The 22575-nt window shown below is 43.6% G+C and overlaps 1 protein-coding gene across 9 annotated transcripts in view; it reads left to right on the forward strand.

Annotated features, from left to right (window-relative positions):
• The window catches only part of Tnr (tenascin R), a 421034-nt gene extending 401325 nt beyond the window's left edge, over nucleotides 1-19709 (forward strand). For 6 of the 9 annotated variants that reach the window (XM_039090392.1, XM_063272049.1, XM_039090391.1 and 3 more), the window contains 5 exons: nucleotides 514-665; nucleotides 2368-2464; nucleotides 7028-7189; nucleotides 11422-11585; nucleotides 12279-19709. In XM_039090392.1, coding sequence (XP_038946320.1) covers nucleotides 514-665; nucleotides 2368-2464; nucleotides 7028-7189; nucleotides 11422-11585; nucleotides 12279-12398 — 695 coding nt within the window. In that variant the 3' untranslated portion in view covers nucleotides 12399-19709. The remainder of the gene's footprint in view (nucleotides 1-513; nucleotides 666-2367; nucleotides 2465-7027; nucleotides 7190-11421; nucleotides 11586-12278) is intronic. The other 3 variants (XM_063272048.1, XM_063272051.1, NM_013045.2) reach the window with 2 other exon arrangements.
• Nucleotides 19710-22575: the final 2866 nt, after the last annotated feature.

The raw sequence follows: 22575 nt of genomic DNA on the forward strand, positions 1-22575 counted from the left end.
TGCTACAAGGGGAAAGTCCTTATTACCCCCATTTTACTGATGAGAAAGTGGATGTTCAAGGCTTTTAGTTTATAGTCAAGCTAGAGAATCTGGGAAGCAGAGACTTTAAACCTTTGGTCCTCAGAATCTATACATCCAACATGAGTTCAGATTTCACACCCACCCATTGTCTGAATTCACTTAGAACTTCTTACAACTCATGATGAAGTACCAACCACGGGACTTTTTAAAACCTCCTCTGATGCAAGGGTTCTTGTGCATAATGGGGTAAAAAAAGTATCATCTCTAAAAATTGCTTTGGGGCTGATGAGTTGGCCAGCAGGCACAAGGTATTTGCTGCCCACGCTTAGCAATCTGACTTCCATCCCCAGGACCCAGTGGTGGAAAGAAACAACTGACTCCCTCAAGTTCTTCTCTGACTCCAAATGTACGCTGTGGTCTAAATGCAGGCATGCAGTACACACAGGTGCATAATAAGTAAATATCAAATTTTCAATTGCTTTTCTTCTATAGGGGGCCGGGTGTTCTCTCATCCTCAAGACTGTGCCCAGCACTTGATGAATGGAGACACTCTGAGTGGAGTTTACACCATCTTCCTCAATGGGGAGTTAAGCCACAAGTTGCAAGTATACTGCGATATGACCACAGATGGGGGCGGCTGGATTGTAAGTACATGCTGTAGGCACATGTCTTCAGGCTTCTAGTCTACCTGGCTCTGGGCACCTGTGGATTACAATGTCACCATTCTTCAAGATGTTCTCTTATCTATCCCATCCATTTGGAACTTGGTCTCTTCGCTGCCTTCAAGGCCCACTTTCATTCTGTTGCTAAGATAAACATCATGACCAAAAGTGACATAGAGAAGTGTTTATTAGCTTATACTTCATTGTACAGCACTGAGAGATGTCAAGGCTAGAACTCAGAAACTAAAGCTGTGAGCATGAAGAGATGGTACTGGCTTACTCACTGGCTTGTCTTCAGCTACTTTTCATATATAGACCAGGCCTACCTCCTTTGGGATGGTGCTATACTCAGTGAGCTGGGCCCTCCCACTTCAGTCAAGGCAATTCTTCACAGACATGGCCGCAGGCCAACCTATTGAAGGCAATTTTTCAATTGAGGTTTCTTCTTCTGAGGTTATTCTGTGTTGGGTCAAATTAACAATAAAAACTAACCAGGACTCATAGGAAAGATGTAACGGCCTATCCCAAAGAAGGGCTGTAAGATGAGGCTGCCTTGCCCGATGCTAGGAATGCTGTGGAAATGAAGGAGTGAGGCACTTGGATCCTGCTTACCAAGGGCTGTAGCTAATATAAAGAGAGGAGGAGGCGGCTACTCTATGGAAGCACTTTAGCTTCCACAGTGAGGCAATTAGTTGCCTTATCTTGGAGAGTAACATTGATTAGATATGATTAGATATGGGGCAGAATGTGGGTGAGCCTCTAGTTACAAGAGCTATTTGCGTCTTCATCCTGTTCTAGACCCCTCATTCTTCCCTAGAACTGTCATAGCCTTCAAGAAGTAACAGTGGTACGGAGAGAGACATTACTTGTTGATACCACATCCTCTCACACATGATAGGCTAGCTAATATACAGCAGAAGAAACAGGGCAGCCCGGAGGTGCTAGCCACTGTGCACAGGAGCTAGCTCTAAACCAAGCAATAGGGGTTGAACGGGTATGAATGGGAACTCAGCCCCACCCACCCTCCTGTGCACACCCCTTCCTAGCACTGCTCAAACATAGCACCAGAGATTTCATGAACCAAAATGGGAAGGTTTTGAAGAGTTAAATGGTGACTGCACTCATAATCCTCTCAGGAGACATTTTCTTTTATGTTTCTGACATATTTGTGCCTCCTTCTTAAAGCATAATTGGAAATTGAAGCCAAGGCTGATGTATTGGAGGTTAAATGAAATTAGCACTTAAACAGCTTGGAAAGTGAATGATATGCAATTGCTTTGCCTGCAATAAGATGATGACAGTGAGTAGATGATTTGAAGTTGGTCCCAGCGCTTTGGTGAAAAATGCGTCCTACTACTCTCTGTGGTGCAAAAAAGATTAATTTGAGAATCAGGCCCATTTCCCCTGACTATTCAGAGCTTGATATGTATCCTGAATCTTTTCTATATTTCAGGAGTGCAAATTAGTGTCGATATCACACCCCTAGTCTATTTGTCAGATGCATCAGCACTTCAAGTAAAAGGGTTCTGAGCATGCCCTGCAAAACCTGCCGTGGAAACCTTAAACTCACTTCTGAAATGGTTCTGATTCTAGCTGACGTAGAACCCAGGCATATTCGTTTATTAATTATCAATTCTTGCTTTTTCAGATCATCTCCTCTCTCTTGTTCTCTTTCTCTTCACAGGTTTTCCAGAGACGGCAAAATGGCCAAACTGATTTTTTCCGGAAATGGGCAGATTACCGTGTTGGCTTTGGGAATCTGGAGGATGAGTTTTGGCTAGGTAACATCCACTTTGGATTTCCCCTGGACAGGTTGCCCTGGGTTTCTGTCCATCTCGCTCCTTTCTGTGTCCGTCTGGGATTGTCAGAAGTCTGTGTCCATTGAGAAGTTGACAGCTTGTGAATTGCTTTTGTGCCTCTTGCTCTGTTTGGCTCCGCTATTGATCTGTTTTTATCTGACTGTGGTATTTTCCTCTTTGCTCTGTCTCTTCCCATCCTCATTAATAGTCTTTTATGCTGATGGATCTTGACATGCAGCAAGTACAAAGGCAGGGATCTGCCTGGTAGGGAACAGGGCACAGGAAGCAATGGGCAGGCTGGCCCCCTCTAGGAAGCTATGCAACCAGCTAGCCAGCCTGCAGGTCTAGAGAGAAATGAGACTCTGCTGGATTCCTGGAAGAGTGTTATTATCTGACTTGGGAGGGAAATGGGGGAATAAGAGTAGTGTTAGAGGTGATTTCCTAGAGGTCTGACACAGCAGGGAGTTTAGATGGAGGTTGGTTTCGGTGGGCATAGGAAGATAAACACACCGAAGTCAGACTGATGGTGCTGATGCTAGATCATAAAGCAGTCAGTGTGTGAATGCCTACGTTTCTCTGAAAGATTTTTCTAATGGCTGATAAAGGGAGGCAGAGGGGAAAACAAATAAATGATAGTGTGAGATGCTTGCACTCGTCGCTGGACCACCCTTGCCACATTCATGTTCAAGCTTTGCCACCTTCCCTTGGGTGGTAAAGTAACAGCCTTCCACCTGGGATCCTGGCTCCTGAGACCACCCCATTGTCTACGTGGTCACTGGAAGAATCTCCCTCATACCCAAATCTGACTGAAGGGTAACACAACTTGGTAAAGCCTTGCAGTAACTCCCATCACCACCCGGTAAAGGCAGAGCTCTTTACCAGGCTTCCTCCTCTCCTTCTGTATCCTTCTCTCTACCACCAAGCACCTTACTGTCCTACATCCCACTTCCTGGGCACCCATCTTCATCTTGCACACCCACTGACATTTCCTCTGCAAGAAACAATCCTTCAGCCAATTGTTCCCTTGTCCCTACACCTTGGTGTTTACCTTATACCCAAAGGCCCAGTTAAGAACCTCTTTATCCATAGAAGCCATACAGACTCTTTTATTTTTCATCCATTGCTTGTGGTATAATTGGCCATGTTCTCTGATAGGACCTGAATCATGGTATCTATTTTACTTTATCTGTCTTGTCTCCGTCGTATGTTCTTGGGGACTGGAATCTCATCATTCATCTTTAAACATCACTACCTGAGATATATGTACCTCAAGTGTAGATATTAATCAATGATAAGAATGTATTGAATACATGTTAGCTAGCCAAACCTATGCCAATATAGGAAATAAAATGTATGTTAAGAGTCATCTAAACATATTGGGAGGAAATTCAAGCAAGCAGCCAAGTGTGCTTCAACTTAAGACATTTTCAAACATCTTGGGAGTCAGTAATACCTACGAATCAAGGTAGACATGAGGAGTCAAGACTCAGGTCTACAAAAATCTAAGCTACTGTGTACCAAGTTCACAGTTTCTATCATATTTTTGTGAAACATGTGAACCATTTGGCACTTAAATGTTTCGTATATCACTTTCTATTTAATTAAATATATGTTTTCAAGAAGCTTTAACCATTGCCAAACTGGAAAGCTAGTTGCTGTGGGCCATAAACAAAAAGATGCCTCAAAAGTAAAAGTATCATTTAAAAGTGAAAACAGAAAAGAAAGCAGTATTAATATGATTAAGCGACAGTTACATTCAATAGCACAAGTCTGCCGTGGCTGCTCCCACTGTTGCTATGCGTGAGAGTGATGATCAAAGCATGCTCTGTGTTCAACCAGCCGTGGAGTGCTAGAATAAACCCAAGATAGGAGTTAAGATTAGGGTCAGGGTTACAGATTCACTTTCATCTTTTAAAAAACTGAACTAGAATGGGGACATCCCTATTTGTTCCAGGTTATTTAGTGCCTTGTTCCCACATGTCCCATACCATCAGAGATGCCCTTTCACACTGGTAAATAACCCAGACTAACTGATGAATTGCTGACAAAGAAGGAAGAGAGCTAAGACACTGAAGATCAGGAGGAAGAGAAAAAGTGAAGAGAGAGAGAGAGAGAGAGAGAGAGAGAGAGAGAGAGAGAGAACAGGAATCCTTCTCACACATGCAAATTGCGGACATGAAGGAAGGAAACTGCTCCCAGAAGATGGACAGCACAAGTCAGAGACAGAAGAATATGTGTGGGCCTGACCCAGAGCATATTATAGAACTCAAAAGTGGAAAGTAAGGTCATGATGTAAGGTAAAGAGCTAGTGGCTGTGTTGGTTATTTTTCCCACTATTGCACCAAAGTAAGCAACAAAAGCAACTTGAAAGAAGGGAGGGGTTATTTTGGTCCCTGGTTGGATGATCCACTCCATCATGGTATCAGGCACGGAAGAGCAGACACAGGAGGCAGTCGGTCAGATTGCATCAGGAACAGAAGGTAGGGAGAGACTAAGGCTGGAACCTTTCTCCTTTTAATTTAGTCCTGGATCCCACCAAAAGTGATTATTCAGCCTGCATTTGGGTTGAAACTCACCACCACAATTAGTTTAATCTAGGCAGTCCCTTACTGACAGACCAGAGGCTTATGTCCAAAGATGCTTCTCAATCCAGTCAAGGTGACAATGAAGATTAACCACTACATGAAGGTTTGCTAACAGAGGCAAGTCCTAATGCTATGTAGTTTAGGCAACAATACTCTATGGCCTACGCAACCCTATGATCCCCCAGCTTATGCTCTAAGTTGCGTTATCTAGGACCAGATCCTAAAATGGCGGTTCTCAGTCAAGTTATTTACTGGGGTAAATTCTTATTCAAGTAAGTGATCGAATTGAATTATCTGAGAAGAGAATTGAAAGATCCAGGAGAGATCCTGGAAAATTGTAATACTGAGTGTTGATGGAAGACTCCCTTTAGACTGAATCCAAGAGATGCTCTGGAATGTGAATTACTCCTCTAAGCTGCCCCCACCAGACAAGGAGGCTAGACTTCTGTGCCTCCACTCCAGTCACTGACCAGCATCTATTCTAAGGCGTGAGGACAAGGAAGGAATGACTCTCATTTGGTCGGGAAAATAAACCATTCAAGAGGCTGCTAGTGAGTGACTTACAATATTTCCAGCAGGGGTTGGGTTCTCTAGCTAAGGGTGTCCAGGCACAGCAGCACCAGCAAATATTACAACTGCCCAAGTCAGGGACAGACTATGGGTCAGCAGCTCCACAAACAACATTTGACAGCCTTCTGCTTGCAATCAAGTTAAAGTCTTCCATCTTAAGCAGGTAACAGAACCAAAGACCTGGGCCCTTGGTCACCCACCTCACTCTCTGAACTCTCTCCCATAAAATGAAGAGGGGGTTTAAATGAGCTCTCAGTTTCTCTATACTTATACCATGTTTTAGTTCTAAATCATTGTATACTAAGACAGTGGATGACACAACAAAAGAAAAGCTCTAACTTAACTGGGCAGTTAGAAATATGGAAGGCTCAGAGTCCTCAGGCACACAAGGTCAGTGGGCCAAAGTTTAGGTAAATAGGTCAAAAGCAGAGAAAATGGATATGAGAAAATATCACCAAGGGTATCTAGGTCCTGCCTGAACTCTTGATGTATAGGGTTTTATACCTTATAAGAATTTCTTGATCAAGGTCTGGGATGTTTAATGGACAAGTGAGTAGGAGTTTAGAAAGACCAGTGAAGAGGTAGCAGTGGTGGATAAAGATGTAGTATATGGATGAAACAAAAAAAGACTAGAGTCAGGAGGCAAAAAGCAACAGAGATGTTCCCCAACTTATAATAGAGGGCTACACCCTGATAAGCCCATCTTCAGTGGAAACTATCAATAAGCTAAACGGGTGTTTAACACACTAACCTACCAAACTATGTACGTTAGCTACACATTACCATGCATAGTATGACTATTTGCCCTTGTGTTCACATTAAAAGATTGCAAATTCATAAATTCAATTACCATAAACTTAAGACATAAGCCCATACACTTATTTCTCTGATCCATTTTTGGGGGTCCCAGGAACTCTGGACAGAAAGGAAGGGTTGCACAATATGAGTGGACTGGGCCATCTCTGCAGGCTGCTAGGAAAACCTACTGTGTCTGGGTATCTTGGGTGCTCTGGCCCCATGTTTCTACCTGTTGCTCCCTACAACTCAAACCAAATGAATCACACCTTTTTTTGAGCTTTTGTACCATACCTGGTAGGAGAAGATTATGGGGAACAGGGTCATGAAATTTGAGCTTTAGAGCTTGTCAGTTACTAGGTCAAGATTAGATGTTAAGTTCCAATGTTGTCTGAGGTGGCATTCCTCAGTAGACCTGGGGTAGCCTACTCACAGGAAGAGATTCGGAGTCTGGCAGGATCTGCTTGACACCAGCTTAAGAAGGGAGAAGAGCAGAACAATGTGGATGGCCAACTCCTTCTCCCCCATTGTGTTTCTATTCCATTGCCAAAGCTGCTGGGGCAAGACTCAGTACACAGTCTGTACTTCTCTACAGGGCTAGACAACATCCACAGGATAACAGCCCAGGGCCGCTATGAGCTGCGTGTGGATATGCGGGATGGACAGGAGGCCGTCTTTGCCTACTATGACAAGTTCGCTGTGGAGGACAGCAGAAGCCTGTACAAGCTCCGTATAGGAGGCTACAATGGCACTGCAGGTATTTGTGGGCTGATCCCAGGAGCACTGGGTGTGTATTCCAGTTCTAAGCTGCAACAGAACCAACAGAATTCATAGAATTCATGAGCTGGCTACTAGCCAGGAAGGAGGCTTGGCCAGCTGGGCCACTGGCTCTGATCCCACCTATCCATTCAGGAGACTCAGAATCAACTTCTTGGGACTTTACTTTCATCATCTGGAGAATTATAGTAGTGATGTCATCAGCTATATTATAATAGTGATATCTGTCCCACTTGACAGAATAGTCAGAAAACTTGCTGTAGGCACAAGGAGTGAATATATCTGAAAAATTTGCTCGGAAACAATGCAGGATAAGAGCAAAGAGTTGCTTATTTTACCGAGATTAACCAGAGTGAACTCCCATTTAGTGAGGGCAGAATTGTTTGTCCTCTCAGTAGACATCCCCTTGTAATGGTAGCTGGGAAAATGACCTTTGAACAAATGAAACAGTTCAGATTCCCCATTCTTTGAGCTGCCCCTCCCCCATTCAACCGCCAGCAGTTGTCATAGCATCCCACAAAGGAGCAGAGGACATTGCTTAATTGTCTCTCACTTGCCTTTTGTCCTGCCAAGTGAACCGTATACCTGGTTGGGTTCACAGTGGTGGGTTTTATGGTATTTTTACCAAGCATTACAACCATCTGTTTCAGCTCTGTGTACTCACAGTTTCATGAGAACACAACATCCGAGCTAGTCCCTAGTCTTTGGCTAATGTGCTCTATTACGTACCTTTCATGTTGTGCCAGGTATGCTACTGTTTGGTACGTGGAGTTACTGGACATTTCATTTCTCCAATTTTAGAGCTACAGACTGGTGTTTCCTATGACTCTTGGAATTAAAATGAACATCAAGGTGTTACCCTTCCAATTACTGCATCTGCTCCATTATTTCCTTTCTCAGCCAGGTATTGTTATTCTAAAGAGAAGACACACTTATCTTTGTTATTGTTCACAGTACAGTCATTCACAGTGGCAATCAGAGAAGCCTGAAGAGCCCCAACAAAAAGGTCCAATTTGCCACATTTTGAGCATAAAACAGCCATTGAAATGGACATTAAACAAGATGTCAGACTAAATCATTTCAAAACCAAATGGATACTCTTCATTCCCTAGAATTAGAATTGTGCCTACAGAAAAGGCTTTCATGTTTCTCCTATGGGAAGAGAAATAAGCTCACTAACCACGTTTCTGTCTCCCCACATTTCACCCTCTTCCTCCTGTTCTGTCCAATCCCACATGTTGTCTGTCTACCTTAGAGCCAGCGCTCGAAACCTCTTTCCCAGTCCAGTCTCTGTGCTGCACCCCACAGAGGGCAGAACTGTTAGACTGCATTCCTCTCCTTGTGTCAGAGGCCAGTGTGCTTGGCTAACTATTCATAAACATTAACAATCTATCCATCACCTTATATATTCAGTTCATCTTCTTCAGTAAGTAAAACCCTGGGTTTATTTAGGTTACCCCATCCCTAGTCAACTATATTCCATTCATATTGGATAGAAAACCATTCCCTCATTCCTGACATTTGTAACAGTTCCCAGTTCTTCCAGCTGTTACCGCTTCTCCAGGCCTCACTGGCAACAAGCCATGCCAGGGCCTCCAGTCCAACTAGAGTCCTTTACTCCCCATTTCTGAAGGTCTCAAACCTCCAAGACTCTTAAGTAGAACTCTTCTGGGATTCAAACTGAGACTTCTAAACTGTGTCCTCAATAAGGGCAAAGCAAATCTCACTGTTCTGGTTTTAGAGCATCTAACAGGAGCATAAAACATGGACTCTTTAAGAGTAACTACCTAGTTTAAAGAAAACACCAGGAAATGGCTCTCTGCACAATTAGATTAAGGATACCCATAGAAGGGTATCTGGGATGTATAGAAAGGATCCTTGAAATCAACCTATCAGACTAAAACCACTAGCAGGAAACATCTTCTGGATGAGAAGTCCCAGAAGAACAAGATTCAGTGGAAGGGGAAGGCTTGATGCGCTACTATCTTGGGCCAACTGTGTAGTTGGAAGAATCAGGAGCTGAGGGCAATGACACACCTATAATTACAGCATGTGAAAGGCTGAGATGGAAGGCTTGAGCATTAAAGGTAGCCTGGGCTATACAACAAGATGAAGTAGAACGGGAGAGAAGGGGCAACAGGGGTAGGAAAGCAAGAAGAGGAGGTAAAGGGTGGAGGAGAGAAGGGGAAGAGGGAGGGAGGGAAAAAGAAAAGAAGGGAGGAAGGGAATAGCAGAGATGGGGAAAGGGAAAGAAAGAAAGAAAGAAAGAAAGAAAGAAAGAAAGAAAGAAAGAAAGAAAGAAAGAAAGAAAGAAGGAGAGAGAAGATTAATTCTGGAAAGTCTTTACACTGAAGGAAAAATTTAGTCTTTACATGGCCAAAGGCCTTGTAAGTCCTGAATGGCATAATGGGATTTGGGTTTTAGAAAGATCACTACGACTGCTCCAAGCAAGATAAAGTAAATCTGAGTGAAGAACAGAGAGACCCACTAGTGGCTGTGTTATTAATCCCGATGTGAGATAACAGGAGTCCTTGCTGATGTCAGAGCTATGAGAAAGGTATGAATCTGAACAGGTGGCACAAGAGAGAAAACCAGACTTAGTTCATGTCTGGAATATATGAGGTATATATGGTATGAGGCAGAAACGATGAGAGAGGATATAAATACCAAGGGGACCATGTCTGAGACAATCAGTTGGCAACATCAAAGCAAAAGCCAGAAATAATTGTTGGGAGAATAATGAGGGAACATTCTAGTTTGCAAAAGGTAAGATGACAACAATTCAGGTAGACACAACATAGCCAATGAACAGTGACTAACGCATGGGTTGCTAGAGAGTGAATTGGTCCAAAAATTTAAGGTAATGGGCCTGAGTATGACTTGAGATAAAGGAGATGAAAATAATTAGGAGGGGGAAAGTAAGGCATCTTTTCGACCCTTTTCAAGCAGGAGTAGATAGCAAAACATGGTTCAGTTTGTGGGATTGACTCAAAACGGGCACGACATCTAGATCCTTCAAGATTAAGGAGATGAGAGTGGTCTGAAGCATTCATTGCCTCAGGACTCTCTTGAGCAGTGAAGGCCTTCCCTGTAAGACTGACTAGCCCAGAATTCAGTGGATGTGGAGGAGGAGGTGCTGAGTGGACACCAAGGACATAACTTGGAGCCATAGACTCAGAACAGTGTCTCTATTAGGGGAAAACAACCAAGCAACCTTAGCCATAGTGAATATCGCTTTTATCTGATAAATAATGTGAGTTCCCTTCCCAGTATTTCTAACCACAAATCTTTAGGAAGGCTTCAACTGAATCACTGTAAGTGCATGATAGTCTGATCTCTCACCATGAATCCTGAGTTCACACTGCATAACACCCCTGATAAAAGAACACTCAGCCCCCAATCATCTTTGAGAAAGAAAATCTTATCACAGGGTTAGGCAGCGTAGCTGGTAGTATTGGGGAATTTCTCTTTTCCTAGTTAACTAAAATTATCCTCTTTACAGTCTCTCTGTATTCATCCTCACACTTCCCCACAAGGTTTAGTTATGTGTTCTTTTTCATGGCTTCTCACATGATTGGCAGTAGTGCTCATGGAAGCTTTCTCCTTAACTAAGCCTGCTTCTCCCTAAGACACACATAACCACATCTCATTTGACTGGTTCTAATGTTCCAGTCACTCTGGTTCTTGTAGATTGGTACTCTGGCTGTTGTTCCTCTTCATGGGCAGAGCCAAGTTTTCAGTGTGTTACTGGGTACAGACTGATCAGGGGACAGCATGCAGAGGGGAAGCCAGGATGAACTTACACCGTGAGATCCATAAGGGTTCAAGGCATCATGGTTCCTCACTGTCTCCAATAGACACAATGCAAACTTGAGTGTTCAAAGCCAAGGGGAAATAGAGAGAGGGGTTAAGATGGCACTATCTGGTAAAGTTCTCAGCAAATGGTCAGTGGTGACTAGATTGGGAAACACAGAAGCAGTTCCTCCCTACCCCTAGTCCATGAAGTAGTATGGAGGCAAAGGTTAGCATAGCCATACTGCAGTTCGGAAGGAACCCGAGAGCTGAGCCAGGAGCCCATGTGAAAACCAGATGTCCACATCGAATGTAACAGCCTCCTGAATGGTTTTGTTTTCTTTCTCTCTGTCTTTCTTTCTTTCTTTCTTTCTTTCTTTCCTTCTTTCTTTCTTTCTTTCTTTCTTTTTTTTTTTGCAGGAGACTCCCTTAGCTATCACCAGGGACGTCCTTTCTCCACTGAGGACAGAGACAATGATGTTGCAGTCACCAACTGTGCCATGTCATACAAGGGTGCTTGGTGGTATAAGAACTGCCACCGGACCAACCTCAACGGGAAGTATGGGGAGTCCAGGCACAGTCAGGTAGGCCACATTCTCATTGTGGGCAGAGTGGTGGAGAACACAGAACCCAGGCCTTCAGTTCTATGTTTCAGCAATGCTTCCTGTTTAAAAAGAAGTACTCAGGGGCTGAAAAGAGACCATTCAAGCAGCTTTGTGTGGGAGGAGCTCATCAATTCATCATGGGCTTAATGGTACTCTAACAAGGGGTCTGGAAGGGAAGGGGTCAAAAACCTTATTAATCTAGGCTATTTCCCCAAGAGACTGCAAGCCCACAGTCTTGGCTCAGTGACAACGAAGCAGCTGAAACACACTCAGGAAAAGCCCAGAGGTTGCTGACCCCAGGTAGAAACCACCTGAGTCTCCTCATCATGAATGAGCTGCCCACAATTCTACTATTCAGAATGCTTCTTGCTATTTGGGTTTTTAACATTCACCATAATCCCCTACTATCAGAAACTCCTGAAAGCAAGTCACGAAACTGGCAATAAGAAATGACACACAACTTGCCTTTTATAAAGACATAGGCCTTTGTAAAGGGGACACTGGAAGGAGACTCAGCTCTCTACATCATCTTGGGAACACTGACATGAGCCCCTTGTTAAATTAAGAACAGCTGAATTCATAAGGGAATCTCTCAATCCAGTCATTCTCTTTAAGCAGGATGCTCTGCTGAGGGGGAAGGTGATCTGACATATTCATCTTTCTCACACTCAGGGGATCAACTGGTACCATTGGAAAGGCCATGAATTCTCCATCCCCTTTGTAGAAATGAAGATGAGGCCCTACATCCATCGTCTCACAGCCGGGAGGAAACGGCGAGCCTTGAAATTCTGAGCACTGGGCAGCCAGCCATCAGCCAAACGATCTTTTCTGTCATTTGTTTGTATTTTATAATATGAGACAAGGGGGGAGGGGCAACAGTAATGTGCTTCACAACATATTCAGACTATCTGAAGGAAGCAGGAATCAGTTAGGTACCATCTGCTCCTAATTTCTGCTGCCTTGGAGCCTGACTCTCAGGCTACATGCTCCCTGCTAACCAGTCCTGCCTGATCACCCCCCTCTTTTCTCACACAGGAGGAAAACTGGGGAGTTAAAACAAAAACAGGCCATGAAGTACAGATTATTATGGTGATGGGCACACACACAATTTTCTCTGCTCCCTCTTCTGAGATACTATCCAACTTCTAAGAAATAGTAATCTGGTCACCGCTGACCATGACCAGGTGACCACACTATCCCAGAGAAGATTCAACAAGAAAGCTTAGCCAATCTTCTCTTAAGAGGAAAGATACCCACCACACTCTGGCACAACAGCCCAAGTTCACTTCAATGGGCTAAAGATTCTCCCATTCTGACACTTAACTTTTAGGAAGAGTGGCCTCTCTTCCAGCCCCCGCCCCTCCACTAGATCCTATAGACCTACCAACCCAACTATTGTTTAGAACTCCAGTTACCAAAGCTTGTCTGATCCTGGCCCTGGATCACATAAGAGCTGTGCCCTGAGTGTCATAAGCTATTGTCATGGAATAACTTTCTTTGGTGGTGAGACTTGGGGAAGGGAATTGTTTCTAGCACATTTGCACCAGGCATTGACAAAGGACAGGAGTAGAAATGAAGGCACCTACCAGGGAGTCCGTAGGTCCCATTGGAATCTGACCTTGTTTAGTGCTACTTCGTACATTTATGATCTGATTTACCATGGACTCCTTTCTCTGATTCCTAGCTGAAGGTCTCTAGTTCTTTATCCAGCCAGGCTCTCCTCAGTGGAAGTGGCTTCATAAGAATCAGGGGGGAAATTTGTCTGAGCCATTCCCCTGACTGATTACCCTGGGAGGAGACAGAATATTTGTCCAGGACTTTTGTTTGTTTGCTTTGATCCTGTAGTAAACAGAACTGACCCCCTCAATGAGGTGAGATCATGAGAAACATTTTCCATCTCCCTCTGTTATCCTGCTTTGAGAAGAAAAATGAAAAGTGCCAGAGGAAATTGCATTTAGAACTCCAAAGGTGAGAGGAGTGATCTCCCCGCCCCCCACATGATTTGATTTTTAAGCCCTGGAGAACTGGAGGCTATAGAAGCCATGACCTTTCAGCTTCTCCTCAAATAAAAAACAAGCCAGTCTTCCCTGCAGCAAACTCTGCCAAGCTTCTCAACTGCCTTCTCCCTGTCTTTCTGTCCGCTCCCATCTCTGAGGACCCAGTGTGTGCTATAGGGCCTGTGGCTACCATCTAGGGTGTCTTATACCTGTGCCAACCATTTCCTGAACAAGTTGGCATCTTGAAATAGAAATAGCTACCATTTAATCAAACTTTGAGCAAGAAGCAATAGTCCTCCTGGGCTGATGATCACCTGCTTAGCATCATGACATTGGAGTTAGCTTGCCATTTTCTGTAACCTCCCCCATTTTTGTGATGCAGACCCAGTGACCTATTCAAGGCCAAAAACGCAGATGGAGTTTTCACTTTTTAATCCATCATGGACTTCAAACAGCTAAGAGAGGGAGGAAGAAAGGGAAGCCTATAGGTTATATAAAATTTAACTAGATGTAGGCCAACCATGCAGAACCAGAGGTAAGCGCTTTCAAAGGACTTGAGGGCTGTGATACAGGGCCACCTCAGACACCATGACAGCTACAAGTCCTTGATGGATTTGTTCAAATCTCTGGGACTCGGTTTCCTCACCTAGTTGAATTAGAGTTTAGACCAAAAGAATTTCTAATGCTCCTTTAGGTTTAACAGTCAATAATGTTTATCTGTGATAGGAAAGCAGAATCAAAGTTGGCCTTGGTGAGCCATCATAATTAAGGAAAAGCCAGAATCTTTGTGAAGGAGATGGGGAAAGGGAAGGAAAGAAAGAAGGGAGGAAAGAGACTGACTCAGAACTCTCTGTGTCTCTCATACACACACACACACACACACACACACACACACACACACACACACACACACCCCAAAAACAATGCTAAAAGAAGCTGAAGTCATTATGTCTACAAAAGCAGAGCCAAGGACCTGGGTGTGGCTGAACAGCCCACCTCATCAAGGGAGCCGAAATGGAACAAAATTTTGTAGTCATCACTTCCAGGAAAAAAAAAAATCAAGAAATATCAATGGAAATCCAAACTTGCTTTTCAGTGGAACTATTGTATCCTGTGGAACATTTTTATAAATAGTATTGGCTGCATCGCCTAGATTCATTTAAAGGAATTTTAAAGTAAGGCAGAGACTTCAAAGATCAGCTCATCCACCCTTCTGTAAAAGGGTTTAGAGATCCCTTTTGTTCAGTAGAGTGAGTCCCCTGAAAACTCTATGTTTTGGAGAAACTGTCTTCTCAAGATCATGGGGAGCTTAACTCAAAGCTTCTGAACTTGACTGGCTTAACTTCTTCACTGGGTTTCTTAACTGACTCCATTTTTTAATCGTCTCCTTCCCACACCTGGTTTTGTCGCTGAGGACTTGGTGCAGACAGCATTACTTAGCACCCATCCTAATCACCCAAGATTCCCAGAAGGGACTCAAAATGACTGGAAGGAGGCCTGTCAAGAAAGTGGTACAACTGCAGACTTAGGCAAAAACCCGAACAATAAGAAAAACAGTAACAACCAGTCACCAGAGACTGCCATGAATTCACTGCCTAGAATCAAGAGCCAGGCCACTCCTCTTTGTGTGCCCCATCACAGAAAGATGGTTTCTATACTAAATTCTTATTTTTCCCAGGGCTACTTCTGGAAGGTGAAGACATTAATTGTGAAAACTCTTTTTAGGGATGACAACCATATATGAAGTGTTGGCCTTCAAACACGACTTAATGAGTAAAGGGGGACTTGGTAAGAGGAGCAAAGTGGTCCTCACAACTCCCAGATGCCCACTGAATAACTTATGAGAAATAGGGCAGGAAGCAGCATAGTTCTTACAGTTCTGGTAACTTCAGACCAAACCAGGACCCAGAACCCATTTATACAGGAGTCTGATTTATAAAAGAACAGCAACATGGCAGCAAAGAGAGCTCCCACAGATATTTAAATGTCCCCTTCTCCCAGTTACTAACACCCAATCTCTAAAGAGGTAAGGTTCATCCCAAATAATCCTGTTGCCTTCCACTGGGGAGCCAATCGGCTCTTCCTAGATAGAAAACTCTCATTTCAAAGGCAAATTTAAAGGACCAAGTTTGCCTTGCCAGTGAGCTTGATGCCTATACAAACTCTCCCAAACACATCTTTACCTTTAAAATCTAGTATCAGGACAGAGTTATAGATTATGGAATAAGAGGTCATTATAGAATCTTTTCAATTAGCTTTTTCAAAGTATCCATTGAGAAAGGTTTGATGAGTTCCCCTTGGTCCTTCCCTCTAGAGAAAGAAAAATGGGATTTATGAGAGTCATGGACATTTTAAAAACACCCGGGGGGCCATGGCCTTTTCTTTTTCTTCCCCTTAGGATTTCTGGAGGAGGGGAAAGCACTTCCCCAGGATACAGACTTTTCTATCTATTGCCTGATAATCACCGAACTCCTATTGGATCTAACTCCTTGGTTGCATTTCTGTCCCTCTGAAGAGGGAGAGGGGAGGTCATTTTCACCTCGATTTACAGCCTACTGTTCACTCTGAAATACCCACAAGAAGGCCTAATATCCAATAAGTCCTGGAGGAGGTGAGATAATGCTTAGCTTACCTCGAACTTGCTAAGGCTACACAAAGATGCTTGGTTCTCATCCATCCTCCCTGGGTGGTCTCTTTCATTCTTATAACAAAGCAGTGAAGGTTCTCTCCTCTGGGGAAAAGGGGACAGAGCTGGCTTCCGGGCTGAGGCTTGTAGCTTCTCTTATCCCACTGGGTCCTCAGAACAAATTTCTGAAGTTCCTTGGCTAACTGCTTCCCTCTAAGCCTTTGCTTCTTCCGCAGCCCAACTCTCCCATATGCAGCTTTCCTGATTACAGCATTTTGGCATTGCCAGGCAATATAAGAACTCACAGAATGAATGAAAGCTACTCAAATTGTAGAGGGAAAACAACTCCGATAGGAAGAGACATCACCGGGAGTAGGGGAGGTTTCTGTTTTCAGAGGATTGTGTGTTGGTGCAGATGAGGGTCCCTTTGGAAAAGGTAGCTTTGGTTCATCCTAACTAAATCCACGCTGGATTTAGTTAAACCAGTTTTGTCTCCTTCGAGATCTGAGAAAATAGCTAGGAAGAGAAAAAAAGTAAGTTAAATAAAAGAAGCTGATGGAATCTTATAAAATAAAAGCAAACCTTAGAGATGGTCCCACAATGGAAACACAGAAACCACGTGAGTGACTAAGGTAAGGGCATCAGCATTGGCTTCTCAAATTCAGGCCTTAAATAAAGCACCCATAGATTCGCCCCTTCACCTGAGATAGGGGGCCTTACTGCGCAGATGCAAACGCAGACGCAAACGCAGACGCAGACGTAAGAAGAGGGAGGGCTTTCTTTGCTGCTCGACCAATGTTGCCTCAACCTCTCTTCCGTTCCCAGCTAGCACAGCCTGGTTTGTCATCTCAAGTAGTTCTGATTTATTTTTTAAGGTCACTCTTCACCCAAAACATGACTTCATTGCACCTGCAGCATTTCATTGTCCAAGTGTCCTTGGCAAACCTCACAGCAGCCTTTGGACAGTGTTATGTTTTTTCCCAAACAGGAAATCCTCACTCCTTCCACAGCTTAAGAAGACTGTTGCAGGATATACATTCAACCAGATCCTTGTTCCTATTAACTTAATAGAACATCTCCTATTATCTGAGCGGTAAGACTAGGTTAAAGCTCAATTTCTAACTTGGAAATATTGAATCCTTTCAACTCCCCACCTTGACACTCTTCTGGGTACGGTCATTGGCTAGTTGCTACCATGGGCTCTGAGAGAAAAAGAATCTTTGAGATATAGGCACACTATACTCAGGAATACTAGGCCACCCAGGATGGGGTTAGTGTTGCAGGGCAAACAAATGGATAAGAACTGTTTTGTTTTGTTTTTCCTTGTCAATGTTTTTACAACCCACAGAGAAACCTGTAGCCTTTAAACAATCTGTCATTGAACACTAATATACTCAACCAGGTCTCCTAGGAAAACATTAAAGAACACTCCTTCGGAGCCAAAGGAAATTCTAGAGATCAGCTAGCATGACCCTCCCGTGTCATATCAAGGAAAGCACAGCTGAACTAGGCAGGCAGCTTGCTCGACTTCACACAGCCAATTAGACATAAAAGTGGGGTAGCCTAGCACATTTTTAAAAAATTCTGTCTCTCCTAATACAGACTGAGAAAAGCAGTATTTATTGTACACCTATTGATCGGATTCTGTGCGAAGGGCTCCACATCAATTACTTTATTGAACCCTCATCCCAATCCAGAGTAAGTTTTAATCATTTTCTAGAAGAGGGAAAGGAAAGCACAGGATTGTTAAATAACACGTCTGAAGTCGCACGGTTTCTGAGGAGTACCACTCACTGTCTCTGTCTAATACAAGCAGCCTTAGTTTTTCCAGTTTGTAAAACTGCTGTCACCTTGACCAGGTGGCCGCCATCTTGAACCTCACTACCATTCTCGTGATGTTTCTAACTCCATCCACCTCTCCTTTTCCTTCTAACAAGTGGAAAATTTTTGCTTTTTCTTCCTGCTATGCAGCTGAGGGTCCAAGGACCCTCAACCCCAATTGTCAGTAGTAGTAAGAAATAGCCCAGAAGCAATTCTTTTTTTCTTTCTGTTTAAAGTTTTGAAGATGGTGTCAGAACACAAACATGACTTCCCACGCCAGGGCTGCTTCTCTTTTCTAACACAGACCCCTTTCCAAACTAGAACAAGAGACAACAAAGATCAAGGAAGAAGAGACCATGGGATAACACTGTGTAAGTGCCTCGGGAATCAGTTTAACCCTAGAATTTTCAAAGGAAAAGTTATCAATGTGTTCACACAAATAGCAGAAAGTGCAAATATCCTGTAAATTTCTAGATTAAAATCATCAGATTGCAGGAAAAAAAATCACACAACCCCTTCCCAGATCCCAGGGTTCCCTGAAGGAACATGACACTACATTCATAAAGACTGGAGCTACAAGAAGTCAGGAGAGTTCTCTGTGTTTATTTTCTCATTTCCTTTCTCCCACTCCTTACCCATCTCTCATCTCAGTAAGAGAGAAGTTTAGGAGAACAATTTGTCACAATCCTGACTAGCTTTGCTACGTGAGAATATTTAGAAAAATGTCAGAAACTTGGTGGCTTCAACTATCAGACAACTCCCAACACTGAGCCCTGTTTCCCTCGTTTAGACACATATGTTAAAAGGACTAGGTCCTCCCAAGAGCGAATTCAGTTCCCCTCAAATGGTAACTTCTCTGGAACACCTCAGACACTAAATACGGCAAGCACAGCAGCTCCTGCAAGACTGTCTCTCAGCAGAGTCGTCCCATGCTACCTCCTTTCTTCACTATCCCCCTTCAAGGCATAGGGACGCTGCAGAGACTCACAAAGGTCAGAATCTGTAAGAGTCTAGTCCTTCCTGCTTCTATTTAATATACACGCTCTTCCCTCCTATATTTAAACACACACACACACACACACACACACACACACACACACACACACACACACTAACCCCAAACACCCTCAAGCCTATAGGAATTTCCAGGTGCCCAGAACAAGTCACTGTGACTCTGAGGGGTTTTATGGCCTGGGGTTCCAAGCAGATGACACTCATCCTGGTGGTCTCTCAATTGCCATCCTGAGAAATCATAAGCACCAAATCCTCCATTCCCTCCGAATTTGAATTTGTGGTTTTAACCTTTAATAGCCTTTTTGGGTAAAATAACAAAGACGAACGAATTTACTGACTTTGTAGCTACACTGTTCTTGAAAAGGCTCTTTTTTTAGCAAAGGCCAAAAGGAAGAAGAAGAGAAGTGGTATGTGGTATATGCTCGTCAGGTGGTGCACATTCTGATGAAATCAAATCAAAAGCTATAGAGGAATGAAGAAGGAGAGCCAACTTGCCCCATCCTTTCATGGCACTGTAGCTCAAAGACTGGAATCTGCTTGTTAACCATTGTTAACTAGTATTTTTAGTCCCGGTTGCTTTTAGCCTCTGTATAGTTCCTTTTTTAAACACATTTTCTATACGTTAATAAAAGATCCTGAAGGAAAGGTTCATGTGTCTTCTCCATCCTTTGGGGGAATAATGGGGGTGTACCTGCTTTCTCTGGGTCCTCTCTCTTGAGCAGTTACCAGATCCTTCTACCCACATGTCCCCTCTGCATCACCCTTTTAAGTGAGCTGTCCTTCTCTCCAGTATCCCTGCTCTCTGTTCTGTGTCCCAGATCCACTATTTTTATTCTGCCCATTACAGCCTTGCCATCTCATGTCTCTCCCTCCATGGCTGCACCTCCTTCCTCCTCTCTCTACACCCCTCTCCCTTTCTCACCTGTTCTCCATCTCCTCAAAACTTGTAATCTCACTCTTTCTTTATCATCACAGAAGGTCACTAGTGAATGAAGGCTCTTGTCTTATCTATGGTTTAATGTCCTGGATCAGTCACCATGACAGTGGTCCAGTCTGCCTCCTGCCTCCCCCCTGCTTCTCTCCTGACTCCCTCAACCTTCCTGTGCCCAGTGGAAGTCACATTTCCAAATCGTTAGTGCCACCTATGGGTGTTGATGGAGACTAATGGACAAACCTACTTATCTAACCCTTCCTGCCTCTCCTTAGTTCATGCCGGGCCCCTGCCAGGCCTTATTACTCCAGCTTGGAACTAGTTCAGCCAGCTTACCACCAGCCATTCTAATGGTGGCTCTGGTGGCCAATTTTTCTCACCTTGATCACCCATAAAGGCCTTCTCCCTTTATCTTTCTGTTAATGTACAATATAAGACTAACTCTACCCTCTGGATTATACTAGGTATAATAATCTTACCTGGGAAATATCCCCAGTAAGAGGTTGACAAGAGAAATGCTCGTCCCGACCAGTTTCATAAGGTCACAAAGGTCTCAAGGTAACTGACCCATAGATTGCATTAAGCACATTGACCTGAAAGAACTCTGTCCCAGGGAAAGGAATGAGAAGGAAGGAGGTTTTTAAAAGCCTGGCAGGGGGAGGACAAAGTGGCCAGGTCCCATGATGGTGCAAATCATCAAAGGGGGAAAACCACCAAGGAGCATGAGGCAGTATATAGATATAAAGCCAGAAAGAGTTTGCTATAAATGTTGGCCGACTCCCTGGGACCACGTGAGAGAGCAGGAGGCCACAGCACAGGCCAAACATTGTGAAATCCCCAAGCCAGGGAAGAGGAAACTTTCTTCGTGTCCCCTGTTAAAATGGAGAAATGGTGAGTATTTGAAAGAATGGACTAAATTACATTTCAGGGAGTGAGCATGAAGAACTCATTCTTGCCAATTTGTTTTTCTGGTGCCAACAGGCTTCTTCACACCTCTGGGCCATTCTCTGAGCAAGCTGAAGGAGCCCTCTGTGTCCCTGTGACCCATTTACCCATTTCCTCAACGCTACTCGTCCTCCCCACCACCTAAATTCTAGGATGTCATTTAAGGGAGGACTTTAAAAACAGCCACATTTTCTGGCCCTGCTTTGAATAAACTTCCTGGAACCCAGGCCTCAGAATTTTGTACCAGAGGGGTATTATTATAATATTGAGAGGAAAGTCTGCTCCTCTGAATCTCTTGCTGTCCAGACACAGAAGTAGAAACTAAAGGGATCTAGTGGAATTTAAAGGAACTTCAGTAATTAGTATTTATTCTGAGAGGTCTGCATGGAAGCGTTATGTTCTAACTTAAATGGGTATAACTCACCCATTGCTCAAGACCTCTGGGTACATTTACAACCATCTGAACACAGACTTAATTATTGTTGTGTTGTGGGAACTACAAACTGCCACGGGAAAAATTAAAAGTGGATTATTAAGCAAGAGAAATGTTCATAGCATTAGTAATCAGTGCAATTACCCTGTAGTATCTTCTCTCCCATAATGCCCTGAGTGGCCCTGGGGACCTGTGCTTCAGCAGCGGTCGTTCTACCAGTCAGCAATAGGACATCATCACAAAATGAGATGCCTGTAGTCCTGGTTCCCTCCTTTGCTATGACACACAGAAGGTGCCCCACTGCCCAGGTTTGCAAGGCATTCTAAAACAGATATACATTGCACCCTTAAATATAGACATATGCGTGTCTCTTGTTCCTTTTTCAATCATCTTACCATCCACGTTCAACAAATACCTATTACATAGTTAACTAAATGCTGACTTTAGCTAAACAGATGAAGACTATTGGCTGGAGAGGCACCTCATAAGAATAAATCCTGCTGGTGTTTATTACCTAAATTCAGTTGCCAGCACCCATATTGGGCAGCTCACAACTGCCTATGTAACTCCAGCCTCAGGAAACTCAAAGCCCTTTTCTGGCCTCTGTACTATTGAGTATGCGTGTGTGTGCACATAATTAACCATAACTCATGTTTTTAAACAACAAAGACTTCCAGTGACTTTAAGATACCTCCCATCCCGACCTTCTTGAAGGTATTTGCAACCCTCTCCTTTTTACAGTGAAGAGATATTATTTATCCCCCCCCACCATATGCCAACCACATCCATATTAATTGCTGGGACTTTGGTACTGATGTGTTAGAGTTCTCCTAAGAAACAGAACTAACAAGTGATAGATTCTGGTGGTGATGATAGAAAACAGACAGACAGACAGACAGACAGACAGACAGACAACAATTGGCCTATGTGACCATGGAAGTTAAGAAGTCTCATGATCTGTCATCTACAAGCTAGAAACCCAGAAAAGCCAATGGTGTAGTTTAGTTCAAGTCTAAAAGTCAAAGAACCAGGAAAACCAATGACAATCCAATTTAAGGGCAGGAAAATCACAAGATATCAGCTCAGCAGATAAGCAGGGACAAATAGGAGGCAAACTCCTTCTTCTGCAGCTTTTCTGCACATTTCTGCCCTCAACTGTTGGGATGGTACCCACCCACACGGAGAACACAATCTACTACCCT

The sequence above is a fragment of the Rattus norvegicus genome, chromosome 13 (assembly GCF_036323735.1).
Source record: "Rattus norvegicus strain BN/NHsdMcwi chromosome 13, GRCr8, whole genome shotgun sequence".
NCBI classification, from domain to species: Eukaryota; Metazoa; Chordata; class Mammalia; order Rodentia; family Muridae; genus Rattus; species Rattus norvegicus.